At 29.4% G+C, this 24167-nt stretch overlaps 1 protein-coding gene across 1 annotated transcript in view; it reads right to left on the bottom strand.

Annotated features, from left to right (window-relative positions):
- The window catches only part of LOC107449387 (semaphorin-1A), a 561149-nt gene that overhangs the window by 362033 nt on the left and 174949 nt on the right, over positions 1-24167 (bottom strand). The window contains exon 2 of the mRNA XM_043039234.2: positions 8202-8502. Coding sequence (XP_042895168.1) covers positions 8202-8337 — 136 coding nt within the window. The 5' untranslated portion in view covers positions 8338-8502. The remainder of the gene's footprint in view (positions 1-8201; positions 8503-24167) is intronic.

The following is a 24167-nucleotide window of genomic DNA, read 5'->3' on the forward strand; positions in this document are numbered from 1 at the left end:
AAGTTATATTTTGTTTCAATAAATATCAAAACTATTATGTCTATGTAAAAACGATTCATATTAAGTAAAAGATTATCTTTTTTGTTACTAATAAATATTGTTTACGGATTTAAGTCGTTATTACTATGTTGGATTTGTCACAATCAAGCGAAATTTAACTCTGCTCTAAATTTTGATTTACCGGAATTTAATCCTGGACTTATAAAGAATATACTATTTTGGTTAAATACAACTACTAATAGATAAATTATCAATAATTTTATAATTATTTCCTGCGATTTCTAAAATGACAGAAAATCAAGTAAGCCTATTTTTAATGCAAAAAATGTTTATTCATTTATTTTTTTTAAATTCAAGATCTCCTTTCAAATAGTTTTAAACAAATACCAGATATGCTTGCTTAATTAAGCTTTGCAGTTTTCTTCGGAAAAGAGTTGGAAACCAAGTAAACAGACTTTAAAAGCATTTTAACTTATTAAAGCATTTAAAAAAAAATTTAGAAATCAAGGTTTACATTTGCATAATTAAAAACAAATAATTCAGTTAAGCTTTTTAGTTTTCTTCGAAAAGAAATGCTAGAATAAACCTAAATACATTAAAAATACAACGACAGATAACTTCAACATACTCGTAACATAACGTTCCATGATTACGGTTACAAACAATTAAATTTACATTTTTTCTCAATTTTTTAAAACAAATTCCATTTAATGATACATTATAAATATTCTTCCAAGGTTAGGCGTGTAAAGAATATTATTACTTTACATATTTTTCAACAATGAAATATCATATTAAAGTTTCATTAATGAATCGATACTTAAGAAACAACCTTCGATTCTACAGAAGCGAAGCATAAATCATCAACTAAAATAACTCAAATATTATTTCAATTATCAAAAACAAAGCCCTCATTTTTCTTTATAGGCACTGGAAATAAAAATCGCTTGCTTGACCTTATACAATTCATTCGAAATCACGATCATAAAAAAAAAGTAGAATAAACACAATACATTCCCCAGTATTCTACTCAAGGATAAAACACATCAATGGTAACAACAAAGAAGTTTTGATAAATCGTTTCCCGACCTATAGGCAGTTGAAAGTCAATTCAATTAAGTCTTGTTTCACACCTTCCCAAACATCGAAAGGACACTCAACCCCTCCAGCTATAAATTTCGAACATTTGTTTTCAAGCGTTGTCACCCTAACTCCCGGTTTTTGTTTCAACGGTTTTTCCATTATCTTTTCGACAGCGGAAGAAAACCTAAAAAGCAAAACCAATTCTTTCTTTTTTATTTAAACCGCGGTGTAGAATGTTTGCGAGAGAAACTCGTAAACTAATTTGCGATGCCAATGTGCCAAAGGTGCGCCAAGTCCATTTATACCCTCATTTATTTCTCGTATATTTACTTTTTTTTTTTAAAAAAAAAACCTTTCTTCAATAAAACTCTTTATAGAAAACAAGTTTACTCGCTGAGCGAGTGCTTTTATGCAGAAGATTGGATGTTGGTGTCGCGAGTAATTTACGGTGGAACGAGAATAACCTTAAAAACGTTCCATCTTTTTTATTTTTTTCGACTCCTGTTAAAAGTTTAAGAACGTGCCTTTATTTATTGTTCCTCCATCTTCTTGTGTTTCTAATTCGCCAACAGAAAAGTTGCAGAGTTCTCTGGGGTCAAAAAACGAGCTGGAAGCGCGGTAGCTATTTGCATACAACTAAGAAAAACAACTCATTGTAATGCCTCCCGGGGGAAGATGAGTTACCGAATTTTAAATTCCTGACGACTTTTTGAAAAGGAAACTGGAAATAAAAGAGGTCGTGATAATTAATTTCACACGGACGATACTTTATTGGCTGTTATTCGAACATTTTTAAGAATTGGAACTTGAGTCGAATATTACACAAACTGGTTAGTTTGGAAAAAGGACACGTTTTTTTAGAGAGATTATACACGAAACAAGGCCTTTGTCATATTTATCAATACCGTATTAAAGAGTTTTTAATTGAATTTTCAACCTACAAACTCCAATCACTATTAATACAAAATTAAACGAAAATTTCAGTAAATGGATTTTAAAAATAAAATTTGATTAAAAAACTTTTTTATAACAGCATCTTGTTCAATAGAAAGAAATTTTTTCTTACTTATTATGTTGCCTTATCAAAGATAAGGAGGAAGCTTTGAAATGAATGTGTTAATATCTGATGCCTCATATCAATTTTAAAGAATGTTGTTGGAATTATGGTGTTGATGTTATTATGATGTTGAAATTATTAGTCGACGCTTATTATTGAACTTAAAAATAACGAAAATAATAGATTTGAAAATTATATTCGACGTTAGCCATTGAACTGAAATACAATGAAAAAAGTTTAGATCTGATTTACTGACTACTGGGTTGAAATAATAATTAAAAAAAAGTTTTTAACTGATATTCGACACTTACTATAGGCCGGGAAAAAACACTTAAACACCAGAATTTATTCAACGTTTACTGTTAGCAAATGAAACGATGGAATAATTCAGAAAGAAATGGTTAGAATATTAAGCATTATCAGTTAAGAAATTTCTTAAAATTGTATATATAAATAATTAATTTTAAAAATATATAAATAATGAAATTATATATAATAAATAATTTTGCCATTAAAACATATAATATAGACGTTACAGTTTTAATAAATAATTAAAAAGCTTTTTGGATAAATTTTCCTAGATTTCAAATTTTGGAACATACATAAAAATGCGTTTAAATTCTTTAAATCATTTCAATATTGTTTAATTATTTTTCATCACTGCTTAGTAATAATAACAGTATTAAAAAAGTTATAGTTAGGCAACTTATATATTCTAGGTCGTAATTTACAAATTCAAAATTTGGTGGAAGATTTTTGCTTTCGGACATTTTTGTAATCCAAAAAAAAAAAAATCCATTAAAAAAATTTCAGGAATTGGTTACGAAACATTTTTTTTCCTCTGGAAGCCACCTAATAGACTTATAAAAACGTAATTACTATTCTATGGTTAAAGCCAACAAATGCATACACTGAGGAAAAAAAGTGTGGGCAAAACTACCAGAATATGGTAAAATTTACCGTGTACCTCTATGGAAACACCAAAAAGCTTTGCTATTTTAGAACTTACTTTTTTATAACTAGTACTTTTTTCCGCAAAATCTCTCAGGAAATCTGATAAACCGTAAAATTACGGTATAATACTTTATGGTAAAAATGCATTTTACGGATGATGCATCCACAAAGTGCCGGTACTTATTCCCGTGATTCGATCCAGAATATACAGTGTAGGTAATTTTTATTTAAAAATAAATATCTTTACATCTTTTTAAAACTAAATTTTTTTATTATCTAAACCATGAAAATTATCAAGAAATGTTTATAATAAGAACACTGTTAGAAAAGGAAACGCATAAAATTTCGCATGAAATGCATGCAACAAAACTATAAAAAAAAGGGTTTATTTTGTAACAATTTCAAACATATAAAGAACTTCAACTATATTTAATTACGTAAACATTCTGCTTATTAAATTATCCAAGCGTGAAATGTTATTTATTCATCAATATTAAAAATATTCAAAATTTTTTCAGAAAGCCTTTTTTATAAAAAAGGAAATTCTTCAGCATGATTTAAAAAAAAAAAATTAAGCTTTCTTTTTTTTCCGAAGTACAAAACCCTTAAAATATTTCTTTTATCTTTCAGCATCGTTTTCTAAGAACCTTATTTTTTCGTTCTATTGATTTGGTTACATGAAGACTCGGGGCCATTTTTGGTAAAATGTGAAAGTTATTATCGTTGAAAGACGTTTCCTAACGTAATTTAATTAGACGTTCATTTAGAGCTAGGGTCGGTGAAAGCTGGTTAAAATATAAAATAAAAGCTACGAAATAAACTTGAAGAGTTTACGAAAAATAAGCGAAACTGCGCTCAGTGGAGTGTTTACTTGCTTAATGAATACTCAACTCGCCAGGCTTTTAGAAATAAATCCAAGCTGTTATTTTTATTTTTATAATAGGAGTTGAAGGTATATAGTGTGACAGCTTTATTTAAATATGCAAATTAGACAAGAGAAGAAAAAAAATTACGGAAATGGTTATCTTGTATGAAATAACGGCAAGAGATTTCGGAGCTTCAAATTTTATATCCATCTTGTTCTGTTGTAAATATAGAATAAATAACAGCTAGGAAATTTAATTTTGTTTACGATAAAACAATTATTAAAACCAAATAGGATAAAACAATTATTAAAACCAAATTATTAAAACTAATTATTAAGTAATTACGGGAAGTAAATGTATTTATTGAATTTGCGCTGTTAGAATTTTTATTATAAAATTACGGTAAATCAACCGTCAGCTGTCGGTCCATCCAATTGACCGTAAAGTTTACGGTAAAGAAAATTTTTTTGCATACTGTTTACAGCTAGTATGGTTTTAAAACTATAAATACTAAATTATGCAGTTTTTTTTAACCATTTACAGCTAGCATGGTTTCACAACCGAAAGAAAAGAAATTTTACTGGGCATTGGAATTAGTCTTTCTGTTAGGTAATAGGACATTGCAGTGAAGTTGTGTTTTATAAAATGAACCTTGTAATGTGGTTTTATTAGCTTATCTGATTTTCTCACCTATCGTAAGCGTTGGGAAATACTAGACTTTTTTGTGTTAGGCAGCTTTATGGTGCCGCCATCTACAAATGAAAGAGAGTATCATATTCTAATAGTCCGGAGTTACAGGAAGTGCTGGATAATAAAAACTCTTCATGTGTTGAAGGAAATGGAGAAAATATTGTGGTGTCAACGCTGGGAACTAAATGACTTCATTTGGTGCGATAAAATTCTGGTTATTTAACCCTATTGAAAGGAAACGGATAATAATCGGTTCTTGTCATAATTAACAGTTTGAAGACCATATTATTTATAGTTATTTGACTGTTTTGCTTGAATATGGTTAAATAACAACTAAATAAATTGTAATGTAACCAATTTTTCCGAGAAATTTCTAACAGAGTGCGAATGAAAAAAAAAAAAACAGCACGTTAAATTAATTAAAATAAATAAAATATGCAATAAAATTAAACTCAATTATTTAAGTTCAATAACTTTATCTTTTACAAAATAATCGATTGTATTAAAATAATCATTAGAATTAAAGATGTGTTCATATTCCATTTAAAATATTCCATAAAATAATCCGCTTCATTAAAGATACTTCCTTTAAATAATCGATTTTAATTAAAGATACTATTAATCATTTTAATTATGAATTACGTATAACAAGAAATCGTAATGATAAAAACACAAAGCAGATAAAAAAAAAATAGGGAAAAAAAGTTAACAATATTCAAGTTCGAAATCAGCGTAAAAATATCTTTGAACGTGTTTTTTCAAAAACAAAACCCGTCATTTTATTTTCTGTCGAATTGAGAACTTTTATTAAGAACTTTAAGTCGCTTTATTCATGAATATTTATAAGAAAATACTATCACTAGAAATAAAAATTCTAAATAAATAGAAATTTATTATAGAACTTTTAATTGCCGCCGAGTACAACGTTAAGAAGATAAAAGTTCCATTTCTAATGAATCGTTTCATTCTAGAATAAAACATCTCATTTTACAGAAAATTAAACGCCCGCTTGAAATTTCTCATAAATATTAATTTTCCTCTCTATCCATATTCAGGAATTTCTAGAGATCAGAAGGGGTGAAGGTAAAGTTGTAGCTGCAAGTTGTAGCTGCAAGAGGCAGTGGCGAGAATCACAAAATAAAGGTCTCCTATTTGTTTAACAACGCGTGTGTAACTAGGACAAAATAATTAATCGTTTTATAATTTTAATTAGTCCCAGAACGAAATTCGCAGGTGTATCGGGGGCGCCATGTATCATCCGCAGCAAAACATTCCTGAAATTGAAACGGACATCACTCATTTTAATCCAAACACTCTTTTGAATAAAACTGTTCATTAAATAATTCTTTTAAAATGCTTAGGGGAAATAATTCTAAAATGGTAATTGGTTTAGAGAACATTTAAATGAAGTATCTTATAAAATGCATTTTAACAATTATTGTCGTCTGCCTATTGGAACATTTTATTGAATAATCGTTTTAAAATGATCATTAAAAAGAGATAAAATAATTAAAAACACATGAACCGTGATTATGGAATGAAACACATATTTTGTAGTTTATCGACATTTAAAGAAATACCCTTTTTTAATCAATAATTAATGTGTCCTCTTTTTATTTCAAAATTAGCTTCGCGAACTTCAGCTTAGATTTTATGAGGCCCTTTACAGTTTTTATTAAGTTTCTTTTTTTTCTTCTATATACTTAAATCACTGAGCAAATTATGTTGTATTTCATTCTGCAAGTCTTCCCTTATAAATAGCCCATAGATTCATAATCATGTCTAATTTCAAATCACTGAGCAAATTATGTTATATTTCATTCTGCAAGTCTTCCCTTATAAATAGTCCATAAATTCATGATCATGTCTTATTTCACATCACTGAGCAAATTATGTAATATTTCATTATGCATGTCTTCCCTTATAAATAGTCCATAGATTCAAAATCATGTCTAATTTTATTCTGTACTATAATATGTAATCAAGATTGTGGTGGTTTAATTTGTTTGATAATATGGTTCAAATTAAAACTGTAGTAAGAGTACAGCAAAATTGAACAATTTCATGGCTCCAAATGTCCTTTAAATTATAGGAGCAATTTGACAAAAACCTTGCTTTTATATATCCTCCCTTTCATTTCAGAGCCCATTTTATTCATTTCAGCATAAATATTATGACGACTTTACAATTATCTACAATTTCTACTACATAACTATAAAGTAACTCCAACTAGTTTACTGTAATTATAGTTACTTTAAAGTTATTCTACAATTTTTTGTCGCTATTATATACTTAAATCAACGATCGAATTAGGCTATTTTTTTTGTTCTGCCACTTTCCTTATAAATCCTATAAATTCGTGATCACGTAACTATGTTTTAGCTCAGATTGATCTATAGCGTGATGTTACCAAGTACAAAATGGTTTTATTTGTTCAATAATACAGTTCAACTAAAAAAATGCATTAAGGTTGAAGCAAATTTGAGCCATTTTATGGTTTAACATTTAACACACTTAGGGTGCGTAGCCAAATGTTTCAACAAAAAATAACAACCTTTTAAGTGCTTTTTAAGCACTAAAAGAATAGTTTTAAGTACTATATACATTAACAAAATGCAAAATATTTTTCAAAGACTTTACATGATCATAATATCACACACATGATCATATGATAAAATAAATATGATCATATGATAAAATAACTAGTTTCTGACAAAACACTATTTCCTTGTTTATATTAGCCACCATAAAGAGATAGAGATATTTTTTTGTTCGATTTCAGAAGATAGAAAATGAAACCTGAATTTGAGAATATGTTGCAAAATGCAGAAGAGTTGCACATGAGAGTGCAAGAATCTCGCCGAATCCAGCTCAGTAGACGCACATGCGGACTCGCAAGTATTTCATCAAACATGTAAAATGATTGGCTCTTTCATACGCTATGGGCCGAAAGTACGCCGAAATGGATTGTGGTTGAATGAATTGTGAAAACGTTGAATAGAACAATGTGAAAACTACGCTTTTGCATAATACGCAGTGAAAATCGATATGGTAAAGAAGAAAAAATCTCTCATTTTCGAAAAGGGAAAATTAAGCACTTTTTAAAAACTCCCACTAAAAAAAAGCAGCTTTAAGGGCTTTTAAAACACGAAAATCGAAAATAAGCACCTTTAAGCGCTTTTCAAAAACGCTACGCACCATGACTCTTCAATTAGCGTGCAAAGTCCTTTAAATTGTGAGCAAGTTTTAAAGCTTTTTGAGTATAGCATAGTTTCTAATTTAAATAATCATGAACATAATCTATATTTTTGATTAGAAATTATGTAAATTGACTGTGTGTTACAAATCATAAAAGTTCGAACACGTGTCTAAAGTGAATCTTCACCTTGGAATTTTAGAGAACCTATTTCAATCATTTATATGGCCATCGCTTCTGACAAGAGAAGGAAAAAAAAAACTAAGAAACATAAAAATATTAGGCTTTATATTTTGTATCTATCTTTGTGCCCTCAAACAAGAATCTATCTGAGAAAATTGAAATCGTGACTTACCGAGTTGTGCGACTTTGATCAGAGGTTGGAATCCGTCTTGCCATGCGCAATCACTAACAAATGACGTCATACAAAGAAATATGAGTTGCCACCACGATCTTCTAAAAAAGTCTTTTGAACTCCGAGATGGAACCATGGTTGGCGAAGAAAAGGAAAATACAGTGTTCTTCGAATGTTTTTTCCTCTTTTATAGTTGCGGTAAAAAGATCAGAATGATCTTACACTTGGTACCGCTGATACAGTTGCTGAGAATACGACTTCATGTTGTCCTTTTCTTAAACTTCACCCCAAGACAAATATTCTGAAAAAGAAAATTAGGCATGTTAAGTTTTGGGAGTAATAAAATCAACCATTTTTTATTAAAGTACATCAATTTATGCTTATCGAAGCATAAACATGAAAAAGTCAACATATGCTTTGATATTAAATGATAACATGAGTTCGATATTGAAAATAAATCATCTGGTTGCATCTTGCAGAGCATAGAATGTTTACTGAGTCTTCCAAGCTCTTTTGTTGCTTGTTTCGTTGAAATTTAAATTTAGAAAACACGTTAAATTGCGAACTCTTCGAGAATAATAATATTTGATGGAGCACTTTTACAAATTTAGGCTTAAAAATCAATCGGAAGTAGTTACCCGAAATTCTTATGACGAATTTTAACCCCTAGCGCCATCTGTGATTAGCTTTATACGGTCCCCCATCCAAAGGAAAAAAAATTTAAGCGAATGGAATGTATTTCAAGCGTCATTACGATGACCACTATACAGTTTTCTTTATTTTTTACCGTACTGGGGTGCACTACTGTGGTGATTAGAGCATCTTACTACGATCACGGAGGTTCTAGGTTCGAATCCTGAAGTGAATATACGAATTGCTGAGGAATGAGTTAATGTTTTGAATACATTGCTCATTCCGATTTGACTTTTATTGGTTTCGGACTATTTTGACACGTTTTTGCTCTTTTTTTACAGTGTAAGATGCTTAATATTTATAATATGGCATGGTGGTGAACTGGATTCGAATCACAGCGAAGGCTTGTCGATACGAATTCCACACCCGGCTCACACCGACCACAGTGCTGACGTAAAATATACTCAGTGGTAGATGGATTATGGGTTTGAGTCCCCTTGTCGTCAGATTAATCGTGAGAGGTTTTCGGGGTATTCTTCTCCTTGTAACACAAATGCGAGTTAGTTCCATCAAAAAGTCCTCCACGAAGGCAAATTTTTTCCAATACTTGATCCAGGAGTTTCCCTGTTTTCTGGATTGGGATTTAAATTACAAGGATACGGAGTTGAACATCAGTAGTCGTGAACCCAAAAAATTGGGTCGGCTGTTCAACAACGATTATAAAATTATAAAATAAAATAAAATATGGCTAGACACATAAGCACATAGATATGATTTTCCATTCAAATACTTGAATTGAGAGAAATTTACTAAAAAATTTTTAAAAAAATGATTTCGTAAATTCATATTCGACAAATCGTATTTGTAACACATGTATTTATCAATTGAGAGCGACATAAAAAAATAAAAATAAAAGACTAAAATATATAAACAAAACATTCCTCAATAAAACTGTTGCATTAAATCGTAAAAACGTTTCCTTTTAACTTTTTGAAAGATATCAAATAAAAATGTAGATAAAGTTTAATTAATTATAAAACTTTTTACTTCATTTTTTTATCGGATAATAAAAAAGAACTATTTGAAGAAAGAGATAATTTGCATTGAGCTTTTTATAAGTTCATTAATTCAGCAAATATGATAAACATAATTTTTCTGATGGGTATAAAAAAAAGAGGAAAAATGGATTAGTATATCTCTAGATTTCTTTCAGATCACGACATTATATAAAAAACTCTTTATTTGCCACAGTTTTTTATATGTAATTCCAATGAAAGTTTTTTTTTCTATTTTTATTTAGAATGTTTTCAGTGTGATAAATATTTAATAATCATGTATTATTAAAATAATTATGTTAAAACACAAATGATTTTTTTTTAAAGAAACGTTTTTGTTTCAAATTTAACGCAATTATTTACTATTTTTTTACCGTGCTCGTTTGTGATAAAAAAGAATAAGCTTTAATGCAAAAAATAAACTGCTTAGTAAATGTTTTATTTTAAAAGTAAAAGAGTAATATGTTTCGGGAATATTTTTACGATTTTTTTATAAGTAACGGTTTTTTTAAAAATAAAAAAGGATAAGCTTTTTATCTAACTTTAAATTCTTAAAAATTCATATTTTTCGCTGACATTAATTGTGTTATCTTTAATGTAAGTTACTAGATTAATAAAGAATTTATTGTATTCAAAAAATTCATCTTGTCATAAAGTATTAACTACCTTAATATTAAAATTTTCAGATATGACATATGCAATTTATAAATAATGGGAAATAACTTTTTTGTTTATTCAAAATAAAGTACTAATTGTCTAAAAAAATAAAATCCTCTTTTAAATGTTACGTTTGTAAATACGAAAAATACCATTATTTTATTAAAGTTTTATACTTTTATAAATTACCAAATATTACAAAACAAGATAATTCTTTTTAGAATTTTCTAACTAAATTATTTATCGATATTAATAATTTTTTCTGCTATTTCAAAATAAATTTAAGTTCTGATTTTATAAAAAAATAAAATCATCTTTTGAGTGTTAGATTTATAAAATTTAAAAGTACAATTATTTTATTGAAGTTTTATGCTTTTATAAATTACCAAATTTTAGAAACCAAGTTACATCTTTTAATAATTTTCAAACTAAATTGAATATCAATAATTTTTTTTTCTATCCAGGAATAGTAATAATTTTTTAATTTTGCTTAATTCAAAATAAATTAAGTTCTGGTTTTCTTAATAAAATCTTCTTTTAAGTATTAATAAAGATCAGAAGTACAGTTATTTCATTGAAGTTTAATGTTTTTATAAATAAAACTATCTTATAAAGCAAAACAATTTTTTTTATAGTTTTCTAACTAAATATTCGAAAAATATTAACATATTTTTTATTCCATATCCGGGTTAAAATTTTTATAGTATTCATATTAATATTCACCATGAGATAAAATACATACTTAAATTTCCAGAATATGGTAAAATTTACCGTATTTCTGGCTCTATGGGAACACCGAATAGGTCGGTAATTTTTATCAAAACACTAAGGATTTAGAGCATAAGCGCAATATTATGGTTAAAGTACTGATTGAAAAGAGAATCTTCACCCAGTGATATTAAATTAGTTCATAATTTTAAAAGTTATAAAAAAAAAAATTCTTTAAGTACAGTCCTGTGGTTCATGTACGAAATGAACTATTATTACACAAGAATAATCATTATCACTTCAAAATATCACTTAGCACCTTCAACCACCCAGCTCTACAATTATATTAGGGGGACAGGAAAGTAGTGACGTTTCGGTGCATTAAATATTCGTTAGTCTTAAAAACCATTTAATTTCTTTTTTTAGATGCATTTCGATTCATTTTCGATCCGGCATTGAAATGTTGTAGCTAACGATGGTGAATACATTATTGATTAAAAATAAAATCCTGATTACAAATATCAAATGCACCTAAGCGACATTACTTTCCGGTCCCCTTAATACTAAATTAACTCGTAACAATTAAAAATATAGAAAAATTCAGTATTTAACACATGGGGGCTGGCAATTTTTTTAGATAAAAAGCTGATTAAACCGTAATTTCCCAAGATATGCTTTGCAATACGCATGACCTCTCACATAAATCGCAGATGTCCAGGCAGACGAGAGGGGTTGATGACAATCCACAGGACATTCGAATCACGTCGTATTCCCGAAGATTATTCGAACATCCAGGAGCAGTCATTTCCCCTTCATAAAGAGCTCACATAATCCAAGAGAAAGGGAGATGAGCCACACGTGTCACCATTCCTCGAAAAAGAAACTGACACATTCAGAGAGAAGAAGATGTTCATCAGGATAGGTGGACAGGGACATATGTCCGGTTAGCAGCCGGGAATAGGGTATAGCGTGTGGAGGCTAGTTACTTACTTAATGGAATAGATACGTCCCTTCATAATTCTTTTCCCTCCACCCCTCTGTGTTCCGATTCCATTTCCGAGGTGAATAAAGGAAAAAAGAACATAATTGACGTAAAGGAATGAGGGGAGTCTGAATATCGTCCGGGTTCTGAATATTTACATACGCCAGTGCATTTTTTATGTCTCCCCAATATGGAATTATTTGGCTAGATTTTGAATTATTTCACGAAACCTGCTGAAAGGATTCATTAAAAAAATGAATAAACATCATAAAATTTTCACCGAGAAAACAAGTACGGTCAAAACTACCAGAATACGGTAAAATTTACCATATTTCTGGAGCCGGGTTTTTTTTCTGGTGTTCTATGGCAGTGTTTCCCAAAATTATGACTTTGGTGTACCCTTTCTAAATTTTTCATAACGCTGTGTACCACTAATAAAAAAAATGAATGTATTTTTTACTATAAAAAAATTGCACAAAAGTTAAAAATCACAACTGGCTGTTGATACCGCTAATTATTAAATGTTTACTCTGCAAAAAATAGCCAATAGAAAAATACGTAATCATAAATTTTAATGGCTAGCTTTGTTTTTAAAAAATTTTTTGTTGAAATTTTCGTTTGTTGCAAGATATTTCGTATAAGAATGCGTACCCCCGCTAAACTGTTCCCGTACCCCTGGGGGTACGCGCACCTCACTTTGGGAAACACTGTTCTATGGGAACACCAGAAAAGCTCGGTAGTTATTGCCCGTAGGAGATGGTTTTGGTAAAATTAACAATAAAATATGGTTTTGTAGTTCGTGATAAAATTTAGTAATTTTATCAAGATATCTTAGAGCTTGGGGTAAAAGCCATTTATTCGGTTAAATTAAATTTTTTTTATTTTGTATCTTTTACTAAATGCGTGGCAATAAGAACTATACTTTTGAAAGCCAGTATTTAAAGTAATTCATTATTAAATGAACGGAAAAAGTACCAAATGAATGATTTGAATACCGTATATTTTCGTTTTTAACAAAATAATTATGATTTGTTTTACCTGAAATGTTATTACCATACAGTACGGTAATTTTACCAGAATTTTTTTCCTCTGTGTTGAAAGACGCAGTTGAGTTACCGAGGAAGAAATTAATTTTTACCTAATATCTTACTTCATATGTATATTTATCACAGCAGCGGCTAAGCAGCAAAATACATTAAAAATAATAATTTCAAAGTTTAAAATATTAATACATTTGTAGTTGTTATTTTTGTCATTTCAAAGGTGAGCTGTAACGGTTTGGTTTAATGCATTGAAGTGTCATATAGTTAAGGATTGGAGCTCTGTCCTCAAGCTCTAGTCCTCAGGCTCTCTCTCTGTCCTGGTGGCTTGAAGCTCCTTCAGATAGACGTGCTACAGTTTGTCTCAAAACTAAAGGTGGCTTGTGTGTAATCGCAGACCAGACTGCAACAATCCTGTCATTGGTCAAGTCACTCTGCAGTCTTAACCACCGTGATCCCCGTCGGCTACATTGGACAATGGTGAGAATGCTCTACATTTATTAAGATGAACGATGCTTGATTATTTATTTTATTCAATTGTTGATCTCTAATAGATACTTTGATGTAATTACAGAATCAGAAGAATTACCTTTCAAATGTTCATCCTGTATGTACAGAATAAAACAGGACGTTCTGCAATCACCAAATTTGATATATATTTTTTAGAATCTTTTTAAAAATGAAAGGGTAAAAGTATACGCATTATAGGTCGCTAATTACTGTTTAATCATGAAAGAAAAAAAATTATATCGAATTTTAACGAATCATTAATGAATAAAGCGAGACTCAAAAATGAAAAGCTGATTGCAAGAAGAAAGTGAAACGCGTTGAAAAGCGATTGTTAAAAAAACCACTAAGTTTCCTCAAACAATCAAACTAGTTTTTGTGTTTTTTCATCCCACCTTCCTCATTAGTAATTGGACAGATTTCGATTACGTTTTTGCATTCTTTTTCCTTGCTTAAATATTTAGAGTATATAAGAATCTTAAAAATATACTTTATGGAAGATGTTTATATATATATATATATATCTGTTATAAAGACAATTTTGTAAATATAACACTGTAATAATGTCAATAAATGGATCGAAAACTCAATAAAATATAAAACTGCAAATTGTAACTTTAAATAATGAAAATGAAAAGACTTTCACAACTAATAAAAAAAAATTCCACTTAGCCGTTGATATTGAAGAGACTTTTATGAAATACGATATAAAGTCAATAATAATTTTTCTCCATAAGCTTCTCTGAAAATGATATAAGAAAGCTAGAATAATACAATATACGCTTAAAAATAAAAAAATATCAAAGAAATAAGTCAAACAGAATCATTATTTTTTAACATTGAACCGAATAGGATTACATATTTATTTATTTATTTCATTTAAATGAAACTTATTACTCGCTAAAGATCAAATCATTTTTCTTAAGTTCTAAATTCCAAGTAAATCATTAAAAACCTAGGTTATTTATTTTTAAATCTTTTGAAGTTTATAAATATAAAATGTTTGTTTCTTCGAATACCTTTTTTGTTATTTATATGCAGAATGTTTGATAAATTAAGAATTTTATAAAAACTAGCAATCTTTGTTTACATGTTTTGGTTTTATTTCATTATGGTTTTATACGTCTTATTAAATTGTTTTTATTTCCAATTAAATTGTTTTTATTTAGTTGCATTTCTGAGAATAAGATAGAACGCATTATTAAATTGTTTATCTCGGATATCGATAAGATTTTTTAAAAAAAAATACCTATTTTCTTATATTCATAGTCGATTGTTAATTTGTAAAATTACTAAGATTATTTGGTTGAGAGTATTTGGTTACCTTTCATTAATTGAAATTAACCCAATTATTATATTTTTATAATAAAAAAGTTACCTTTTAAAGTTTATGGGAGATAAATACAGTAAAACTAAATAAGTTTTCACTGTCATAACACAAAAAAGTTTATTAAATAATATGATATTAGCAGTAGTAATACATTATTTAATGGACCTGCACATTGTTTTCGGTCTAATTGGTTAATCGGAAGACATGTTAATTACAAATTCATCCCTTTTGTTAGCCCGACCACAAGCGCGCGTAGTCGAGCACATTAGGGTAAACAGTTTAACGAGGACCGATACCTCGTACACTTGGTCCCCTCGCAAGCTGATCAAAGTAGTCACCCACCCACTCACTGACCGCTGCCTGACATCAGTGAACTACGGGTCACTACCCAGTTCAATCGTCATCGCCAAACCATGGTCAAACACCTAGCCCTATTTTTGGGGTTCGATCTTTCAACGCCAATGGTAGGAACGCTACGTAATTTTGACCCTGATCAGACGACGTGGGCAAAGCCTGAGCTTCCAGACTTCAATAAGCTTCCACACTTTCAGACACGACATGCTTAAAGTACATCCTGCTGCAAATACACGCCGGTTGCTTTGCACTTGTCAGGATCGAACTCACGATCCCCTGCTCTCCAATCAATGGTATAAGAGACGCCTTAACTAACTGCGACACTGGAGCGCTTGATCAGTAAACTGTGAGACTATTAAATGATATAAAACTATAGTTAAAAACACAATAACGTTTCGTTATTCCCTCATGAAAAGTAATATCTTAATTTAGTTAGTTTTCATATTATAACTTAATATTTTCAATACCGCCGTTGTCTCATGGCAGATTTCGATAGCATTTTTTATTATGTCTTAACGAAATATTAATTTAGAACCCCTTATACGCGTATGTGTTAGGAATTCATTAAAAAAATTATTCTAAAAATATACATTGAGGGTGGTCATTACAGAACACACTGCATATTTTATTAATACTTCTCAAAAAACTTTTGCACCCTTAAATTGCATATTTTTTATCACTTCTAAGAACTAGTTAACAGGAGAATAAATGAAAACTTTTACATCCTCATTGAAATTTCAATTAATGTTTTGCATTTAAAATTAAGAAACTATTATCGAAAAATTATTTACATATCCAATTTTCACAAAAGTATAGAAACCATAATACATCATAAACCATGAAAAATTTAAAATTAAGTAAATTAAAACCAGGAAAGAAATTTTTTAAACAGTTGAAAATTTTACTGACCTTTTAAAGATATTCCTCTAGGATCTTAAGCTTCAACGAAACTAAGATTGCGTTTAAGGAAAAACATATATTTATTTATCTCAAACAAACATACACGGTAAACTAAAAGTATCCAATCTTTATTCGACGCCCAAGTTCATTTGATTGAAAGGTTGAAATCAGAGGTTTCGAACAGATTGTGCTATCACAAAAGCGAAAACCGTCTGATGTGAAAGCGAAAGTAACAGGGAATAGGGCAAAAGGATTTTAGAATAGAATCTAGACATGGTATTTCTAACACTATCTAGTTGGCTCTAGGTTATGGATTCGCTCTTCATTCAAACATAGCCAGTCTATTCAAAGAGGATTAGTTTCGATACAGTCTTTGGAATTTCCAATTCAGTTTATTCAGTGAACTACATGTTTCAAAGTAGCATCTTATGATTTTACTAAGCAAAACATGTTTGAAAATGAAAGATAATTTATTACAAATAAAAAATATGCTAGATTTGAAATGCTTGGTTATATCAAGCAATCTCTAGTCCTCAAATCCATAGTTTTTTTTTATCTTTATATATATATTTATATATATAAATAAAGAATAATTTTTATCTTAGGATAATTGTTCTTTATTCAGAAATATCGCATTTAATTATACCAAAAGATGTGTCTTGAGAAAAACTTTTGGTTTTTCCCATCAATAGCTTTCTATTTTATATTATTTGTGTCTATCTATCTATCTATCTACACACACACACACACACACACACACACACACACACACAGGTACGCAAGAGCCTGCAACCGAGGACGTGTGTGCCGGTACCCGCGACCGAGGACCTCCTTTAATAATGGGTGTATTTTGATAAAATTTGGGTATATATATTCTAATACATGGTTGATAATAGTTTTATGCTCAAATTTGAAATATTTTTATTTTTTCGAAGTAGGCAATTTTGCAAGGTAAGCGAGGACTTCCATACACAACATACACACTTTACACAGCTAATCGAGGACCTTCAGTAGAAAAAGTCGCATAGCATGCATTTTCACAGAATTACTCTGTTCCAAGTCATTTAAATTTTAAATCATTTAGTTAGGAGATGCTTATACTTTGTGTTTTACATTTTATTTGAATGTTATTGCAAAAAAAAATATATATTTCGTGTTTAGATGCTGAATTTTTTTAAAACCTTTTTGGTCCTAGAAATATGACAACTCGAATGAAAATTAATAACTATATGGCAAAATAGACTCTATTTTATAGCTTTTAAAAATTAAATTTTCTTAAAATTTAAGATACATCCCTTCAATTCTCAAATACCATACTTTTTCATTATTTTGCTTATGTTAGGGCACTAAACTCGGTCGCACATNTATAAGAAAAAAAGAGAAAAATGAAGACAATTAAGAAAATTAATAAATTTTACTTACTGCGCATTAGTTGCAAGTGTATAGAACTTATATTATAAAACAAGTTCAAAATATAGAGAAAACGCGGAAAAATTACAGAATATTGAAAAGAAAAGAAGAAAAATTATTAAACTAAAATAAAATAAAATAATATTAAAAAAATTAAATAAATATAAATGAAAATCCGGGGGGGGGGAAATAAACGTTTTCTTCATCAGCTCACACGATTATATCCGAAAAAAGAAGTGCATTGTATCAATATAGCCAAAGCAAAATATATCAATACGATAGTGTGAGGAGCACGCAAAAAAATATTTGAAACAAAATAGAACACGTTTTGCGGATATAATTGTGTGAGCTAATGATGAGATTATATCTTCTTTCTTTCCTGGGTTTTTATTTATGTTTTTTAAATCCTTTTTTTACGTTATTTTATTTTATTTCATTTTAATAATTTTTCTTATCTTTTCATTATTCTGTAATTTTTTCCATGTTTACTCTATATTTTGAACTTATATTTAGAACTGCATTTATGATCCTAATACATAAATAATTAAACATTTTTATCATCCTATTTCTTGTAAATAGAACTGTATTTATGATCATATTAATACAAAAATAATTAAACATTTTATTATCCTACTTCTTGTAAGCAGAACTGTATTTATGATCGTTATACATGGATAACTATATGGTTTTATCATCCTTTTAAAAGAAAGCATTTATATGAATCGAATACATTTTTACAAGTAATTGATTATACAAAAAAGTTATAAATTAAAATAGCATGAAAACTATTAGTCTTAAATAGGAATGAAATTACTTACAAACTAAAGTATTTAGTTTCACATTTTCATAAATCGTCATTATAATAACTAGCAACTTACATAAATATTTCTATAAATAATTTAATTCAATTTCATGAACGAATCGTAGTAATATAATTCCAAGCATCACTTTTTCCCTAAATTAGAAGTAGGAAAAATATATATCTTGTAGAAAGCTAACTAAGATATATATTGCTCTTAGCTTTAATTCTCCCTATCTTTAATTGAGCATTGCACCCACACACCGAAAACTCGAATCTTCGCTTTCCGGTAGAAAATTGTTTCATCTCTCTATTCCCGCGGAGATTTCTTTTGTGCTGGTCAAAACAGTTACAGATATATAAATATATAAGAAACAAAGAAAGAAAAACAAAAAAAAGAGCTACCGGAACTGGCGAGAAAAGTGAGAACAACTTTTACAAACACACACATACGCTTCCCGGCCCATCCCTCGTAATCACCCGACCAGGCACAAACCCCCTCCTCCTCAAATGAGCAAAGAGCGAACGTAAAAGCGCGGTCAGTCGTGCGTTGCAACAACTCCGGAAAGCTTCTATCGCCCAGAAAAGAAAAAGAAAGAAAAGAAAAAAGAGAAAAAGAAAGAAAGACAAAAGCAATAAGCAGACGACGTGCCTATGAGGGAAAAAGAAAGCGAAAAAGGGGGGATTGCTGATATTTATGTTGCTGCGAAACTTTTAGAAAAGGTGTTACTTTGGGCTACGTCCAGGCCAGTTACGCTTTGCTAGCCACCGTCTTCGGTCATGGCCATTACAACATTCCTGTCATGGCTTATATAGTCAGCTTGGGACCCATATAACACCAGGTATTAAAGATACCAGTTAAGAGAGAAGCAATCTGTGGAAAACGGCCCATATTATGATTCGATATTGCTGTAGCAGTTTCTGGAGAAAATTACTCACCGGTTGATGCCGAGGAATTATTTGAAACTTAAGTAGATATCGTTAAAGCTGGTTAAAGGTCATGAATTAATACATGAGATGTGGCTCATGTTTATTAATGTTAATGTTAACTGCGTTTTGGGGATTCTTTGGCATCTATTTTGAAGAGCTGTCTCTGAAGTTTTGGATAGCTGAAGTCAACTTTTAAGTTTTCGTTTTTTATATGTTATATAGGTGTTTGTAACAAAGCGTGAAGGTATTTCAGTTTTTATTAATTATCATGTTTATTAATTTATAACATTTTATTTATTACTAAATAAAAATGTGTCATTTTTTGTAATCCGTATTTAAACTATGCTAATATTAGATATTAGGTTGTGAAAAAAAGTTCTGCAATACTTGGGAAAATTTAAACTTTTATGAATTTTCTTTCTGTATTGTTGTTTTTTGTTATTCTTAGTTTAAACTTTTATCAATATGCTCTAAATGACTTTGGATAAAACTGAACTTTGAGTTTTGATTCGTTATTTCTATAAACGAGATCTTTCTGCAGAACTTTTTTAACAACCTAATGCAATTTTCAGTAGAATTAAGGTATCTAATAAAGCAATATTTTTAGCAATACATTGTTAGATTAGAAAACATACAAAAGTTTAAGTAAAAAGGAATTCTTTATGTAAAAAGGAATGTTGTGAATTTAAAAGGAATGTTAGGTTTATCTGAAAGGGAATTCATTTATTCATGTCTACATCGATAAAAATTTATGTAAAAATAAATTAATGTATTTCTAAACGTTTCTAAACGCATCGAACATTTTTTAAACTTGCGACACACATAATTTCGTGATACAAAAAAGGTCAATGTATATTTTATAAACATTTTAGGTACATTATTATGAAACGATTACTGGAAAAATACCTGGAAAATACGATAGATCATTTTTTTTGACCAATCATTTCGTTATAATATTTAAAAAAAAGGATTTAAGTTATAGTCACTTCTTTTACAAATTAAAATTAAAAGAATATAAAGAATAAATAAAAAATATATGTATAAATATTTTTTTAAAGGAGTTATTATTTATTATCCAAATATAAATAGACGGATGATGTAAAAAATTATTGCTCCTTGAAAAAGACAAAGTAATAATTTCCATAAATAATAAACACATTTTTGCTTGAAAAAAAGTAAAGTAAAATTAATAGAAATAAACATTAAGCTTTAATTAAAAAAATTTTTTTTGTTAAATAAATTTTACAGTATGATACACATTGCATAAAAACTACACTACTTCAAATAAAACATAAACTTTCTTTATTAAATAAAATAAAAATATTACACTGCCTAAATATAATATTTGAACAAAATTTGCAGTAAATATTTTTTTTTAAATTTAGCCGAAGATTTTTAATGTTAAAACAAAAGCAAAATAATTTTCAAATTCAATTTTACAACCAAACATTTTGTTCATGTAGTAAAACATTTTATCTTTATTTATTAAAGAAAAGTGTAACATTAAAGTTGACATAGTTTTCATACAATGCCAATCAAACTGGAAATAGAAGAAATAATTTTAAATTTTTCCAATTCTCATTAAAAAAAATTTATTCTCAGAATTTTTTTTTTTTTTTTTTTTTTGCAAAAGTGTACTTTTAGTTTGATAAAAAAAATGTGTTAAATGTTTGTTTTTTTTAAGTTTTAGAATTATTCCAATATTTTAACTGAACGAAATTTCAACCCACCCCATCCTTGCGAACCTTCTGATGCAATTAACATCCTGTAAATGCATGGGTTCATACAATCTTCTGTTTAGTTATAATGTTTAATTAATGCAATTTTGCTTCGTTATTCAGGACAGTCTCAGAATATTCAAGAAGATTTATTACTTAAACTCAAACAGTCTTGAACTTATTTTTGAGAATAAAAATATTGGCAAGAAAATTCGAAATGGATGGGGGAAAAAACTTCTTTAATTCCCCTATTATCAAATGTTGAATTTAAATTTTATTTCACGTTCACTATATTTCAAAAACAGTCGATAATTTCCAAAGGAAGAAACACATTAAATCACAGAGGACCATTTTAAAAGAATACGAATATCAGAAACTCGTTTTCCATCATGGAATAGTTTGCATAAGAAGGAAGTTTTTATCGTCTTTCTTCAGAATGAGAAAGAAAATGGAATATTTCTCTCGCGATTCATCGATTTCAGATTCATCAAAACGATGATGAGAAAAGAAAAGCGTGTAACATACCCACGATTACAATTATCGCTATGTCGCAGCCCTGCAGTATCGATTCCATCCAAAAGAGAAGGATTATCGTTTGTCAGCACGGCGACAACTAAACTCCTATCGTTTTAAGTTCGACACTAATACCAGACACACGAAGGATCTTCTATGAAAAAATTGCACGATCTTTTGGATTTTTTCCCCAGTAAACATAGGGTTGGCGTATGTCAAAAAAGTAAGACCAAATCTCCAAAGTACAATAGAGGCAAAAATAAAGTGGCAGACGTAGATATAGAAAGTGAAAAGAGATCTAGCGCTAAAAAGCGAACAACTAAACAGTTAGGAAAAAGGGAGTCTGTCCCCCGACAGATTAATCCTCCATCATTAATTTCTTCCTTTTGCAGTCGTCAACTAACGGATGGTCGTTAAGTCCCCGATCCACGTGACTTTCCCAGCATCCTCTGCACCATTCGTTTCTTTCCCTTAAGCCCCCCAAAATGATGCCTGGCTTTATTTCTAGTGACTATTTCCATACGGTTTTTTTATAGCTTGATTGACTTTTTCTTCCTTCACATTTGATTACAAAGAGTAGTTGTGATTATTTTATATCTTCTTGGCTTAACTTTTAGCTAACTTCAAATATCTTGACTAGTGTCACGGTGAATTGATTGCAAGTGTTTTTTAATGTCAAGGACCACTGTCTAGTATACATTTGCCTGGTATACCCAACACTGATTTTATACGGTTAAGTGCCATTTCTCCCGCTATTCCCTATACTGACCCCAACAAGGTGAAGGGTGGTTTTTGTGGTCCCGAATTCGATCACCGCTATTTGGCAATTTTTTAACGGTCTTCTTTAAAGGAATACTACCGTCTCCCCCTCCTTTTTATTACATAGGTTTAGCCCAAAAAAATCATTGGTATCTACTATATTCAAGCAATTTTAGCCACAGGACCACCTTATTAGAGTATCTGTATCTTAGTGAATTATTATAATGCCGGGTTCTTTAATAATTTAAGAATTAAGCTTTTTAGGAGTTTAATTCCAATTCCAAGCATCACATTTTTTGCAGTAAAAATAAATAATTAAATAAATTTTTATTACATTTATTTTTAAATTACTGTTTGATCCAAAAAAAAAATTTATATCATATATATTCATGCACTACTGAAAATGAAACATCTAAATATTTTATATTATAAAAGAATATAATGCTTGAACTATATATAATTACAGCAAATAAATGTTTCACTGTTTCGGGTTATAAATTATGAAAAATTGACCAATTAATAAACTTGGTAGCAAACGTAAATATACATTTGTCGTGGCATTATCTTATCTATTCCTTTCTGGAAAATCTTTTACCTATCTAATATGGGGGACTTATTTCTTTCTCTTTTTTTTCACACCGTCGTAGGCTCTTATTTGATTTTCAGAAGAGCCGATTCACCCTGTTCCATAATGCATTTCCGAGTCAGCGTCTCTGATTGGTTAGCTCAGTATACAACAATTTCCCGCCAACTATCAGGGCGCGAAAAGTCCTCGAGAAGCAACTAATTTCGAGTGGAGATAAGCTGCAATTCTCCTGCTTTTGCTGTAAGGAGATAACAGAAAATAGAATGTAACCTCGTTCTAGTGTCTTGAAACCTATTCTAAAGATAAGAGTATTAAGTCCCTCGTAAATTACGCGACAAAAGCGTAAAAATGCACATTATGTCGAGTAAGGGGTGTGTCAATGCTTGCCGCCAAAAGTAAAGTGTCTCAACTCAGTTTCAAGATAAAAGAAGGCTTCTAATCCGAGTTATATCCAGCTTAGAACTCTCTCTGTTCAGACCGAAAAGCTACTATATAAGTAATTATAGGTTCAAGGCCCTTTATGGGTGCACGCTAAACAATGTAATTAATATACGATAGTGGCAACTTCTTCTGCTAAACGGCTTGTTCCGAAATTAAGAATATTCAAAAGAGGGGGGAATTCCGTTGAAAGATTACAGAACGTTCTGGAAGATAAGTTCCGTTATTTTGAAAACGGCTTATCTCTTGTAATTTTGAAAGGATAAGTGTTCTTTAAAAGAACACTTTGTAAAGAAAGTGGAGATATAGTTTAAATAAACAGATAGCTTGGTAATAATTAATAATTCTCCCTTGTCTTGAAGCGTTGAGTGTGTTAAGAATAAAGGGCACATTTAAATTAGAAAGATAAAAGGTTGGATTTTTCGCAACAACAATAATCTTTTCAATTTAAAAAACTAGTTTTATATAAAATTACTTATTTATTCCAAAGCTCTAGTAAAATGTAGGCATGATATTTTAAACTTTTATATTTATACACAATTTAATTTATAATTAATATTTTCACTAATTGAAAAGGAATTATTTTATTTTTAAAATTTTTTTTCCCTTTTTATCCTCAAATTACGAATGAGGTTTTAAACTTCAGG

This window comes from Parasteatoda tepidariorum, chromosome 1 (genome assembly GCF_043381705.1).
Source record: "Parasteatoda tepidariorum isolate YZ-2023 chromosome 1, CAS_Ptep_4.0, whole genome shotgun sequence".
NCBI lineage: Eukaryota > Metazoa > Arthropoda > Arachnida > Araneae > Theridiidae > Parasteatoda > Parasteatoda tepidariorum.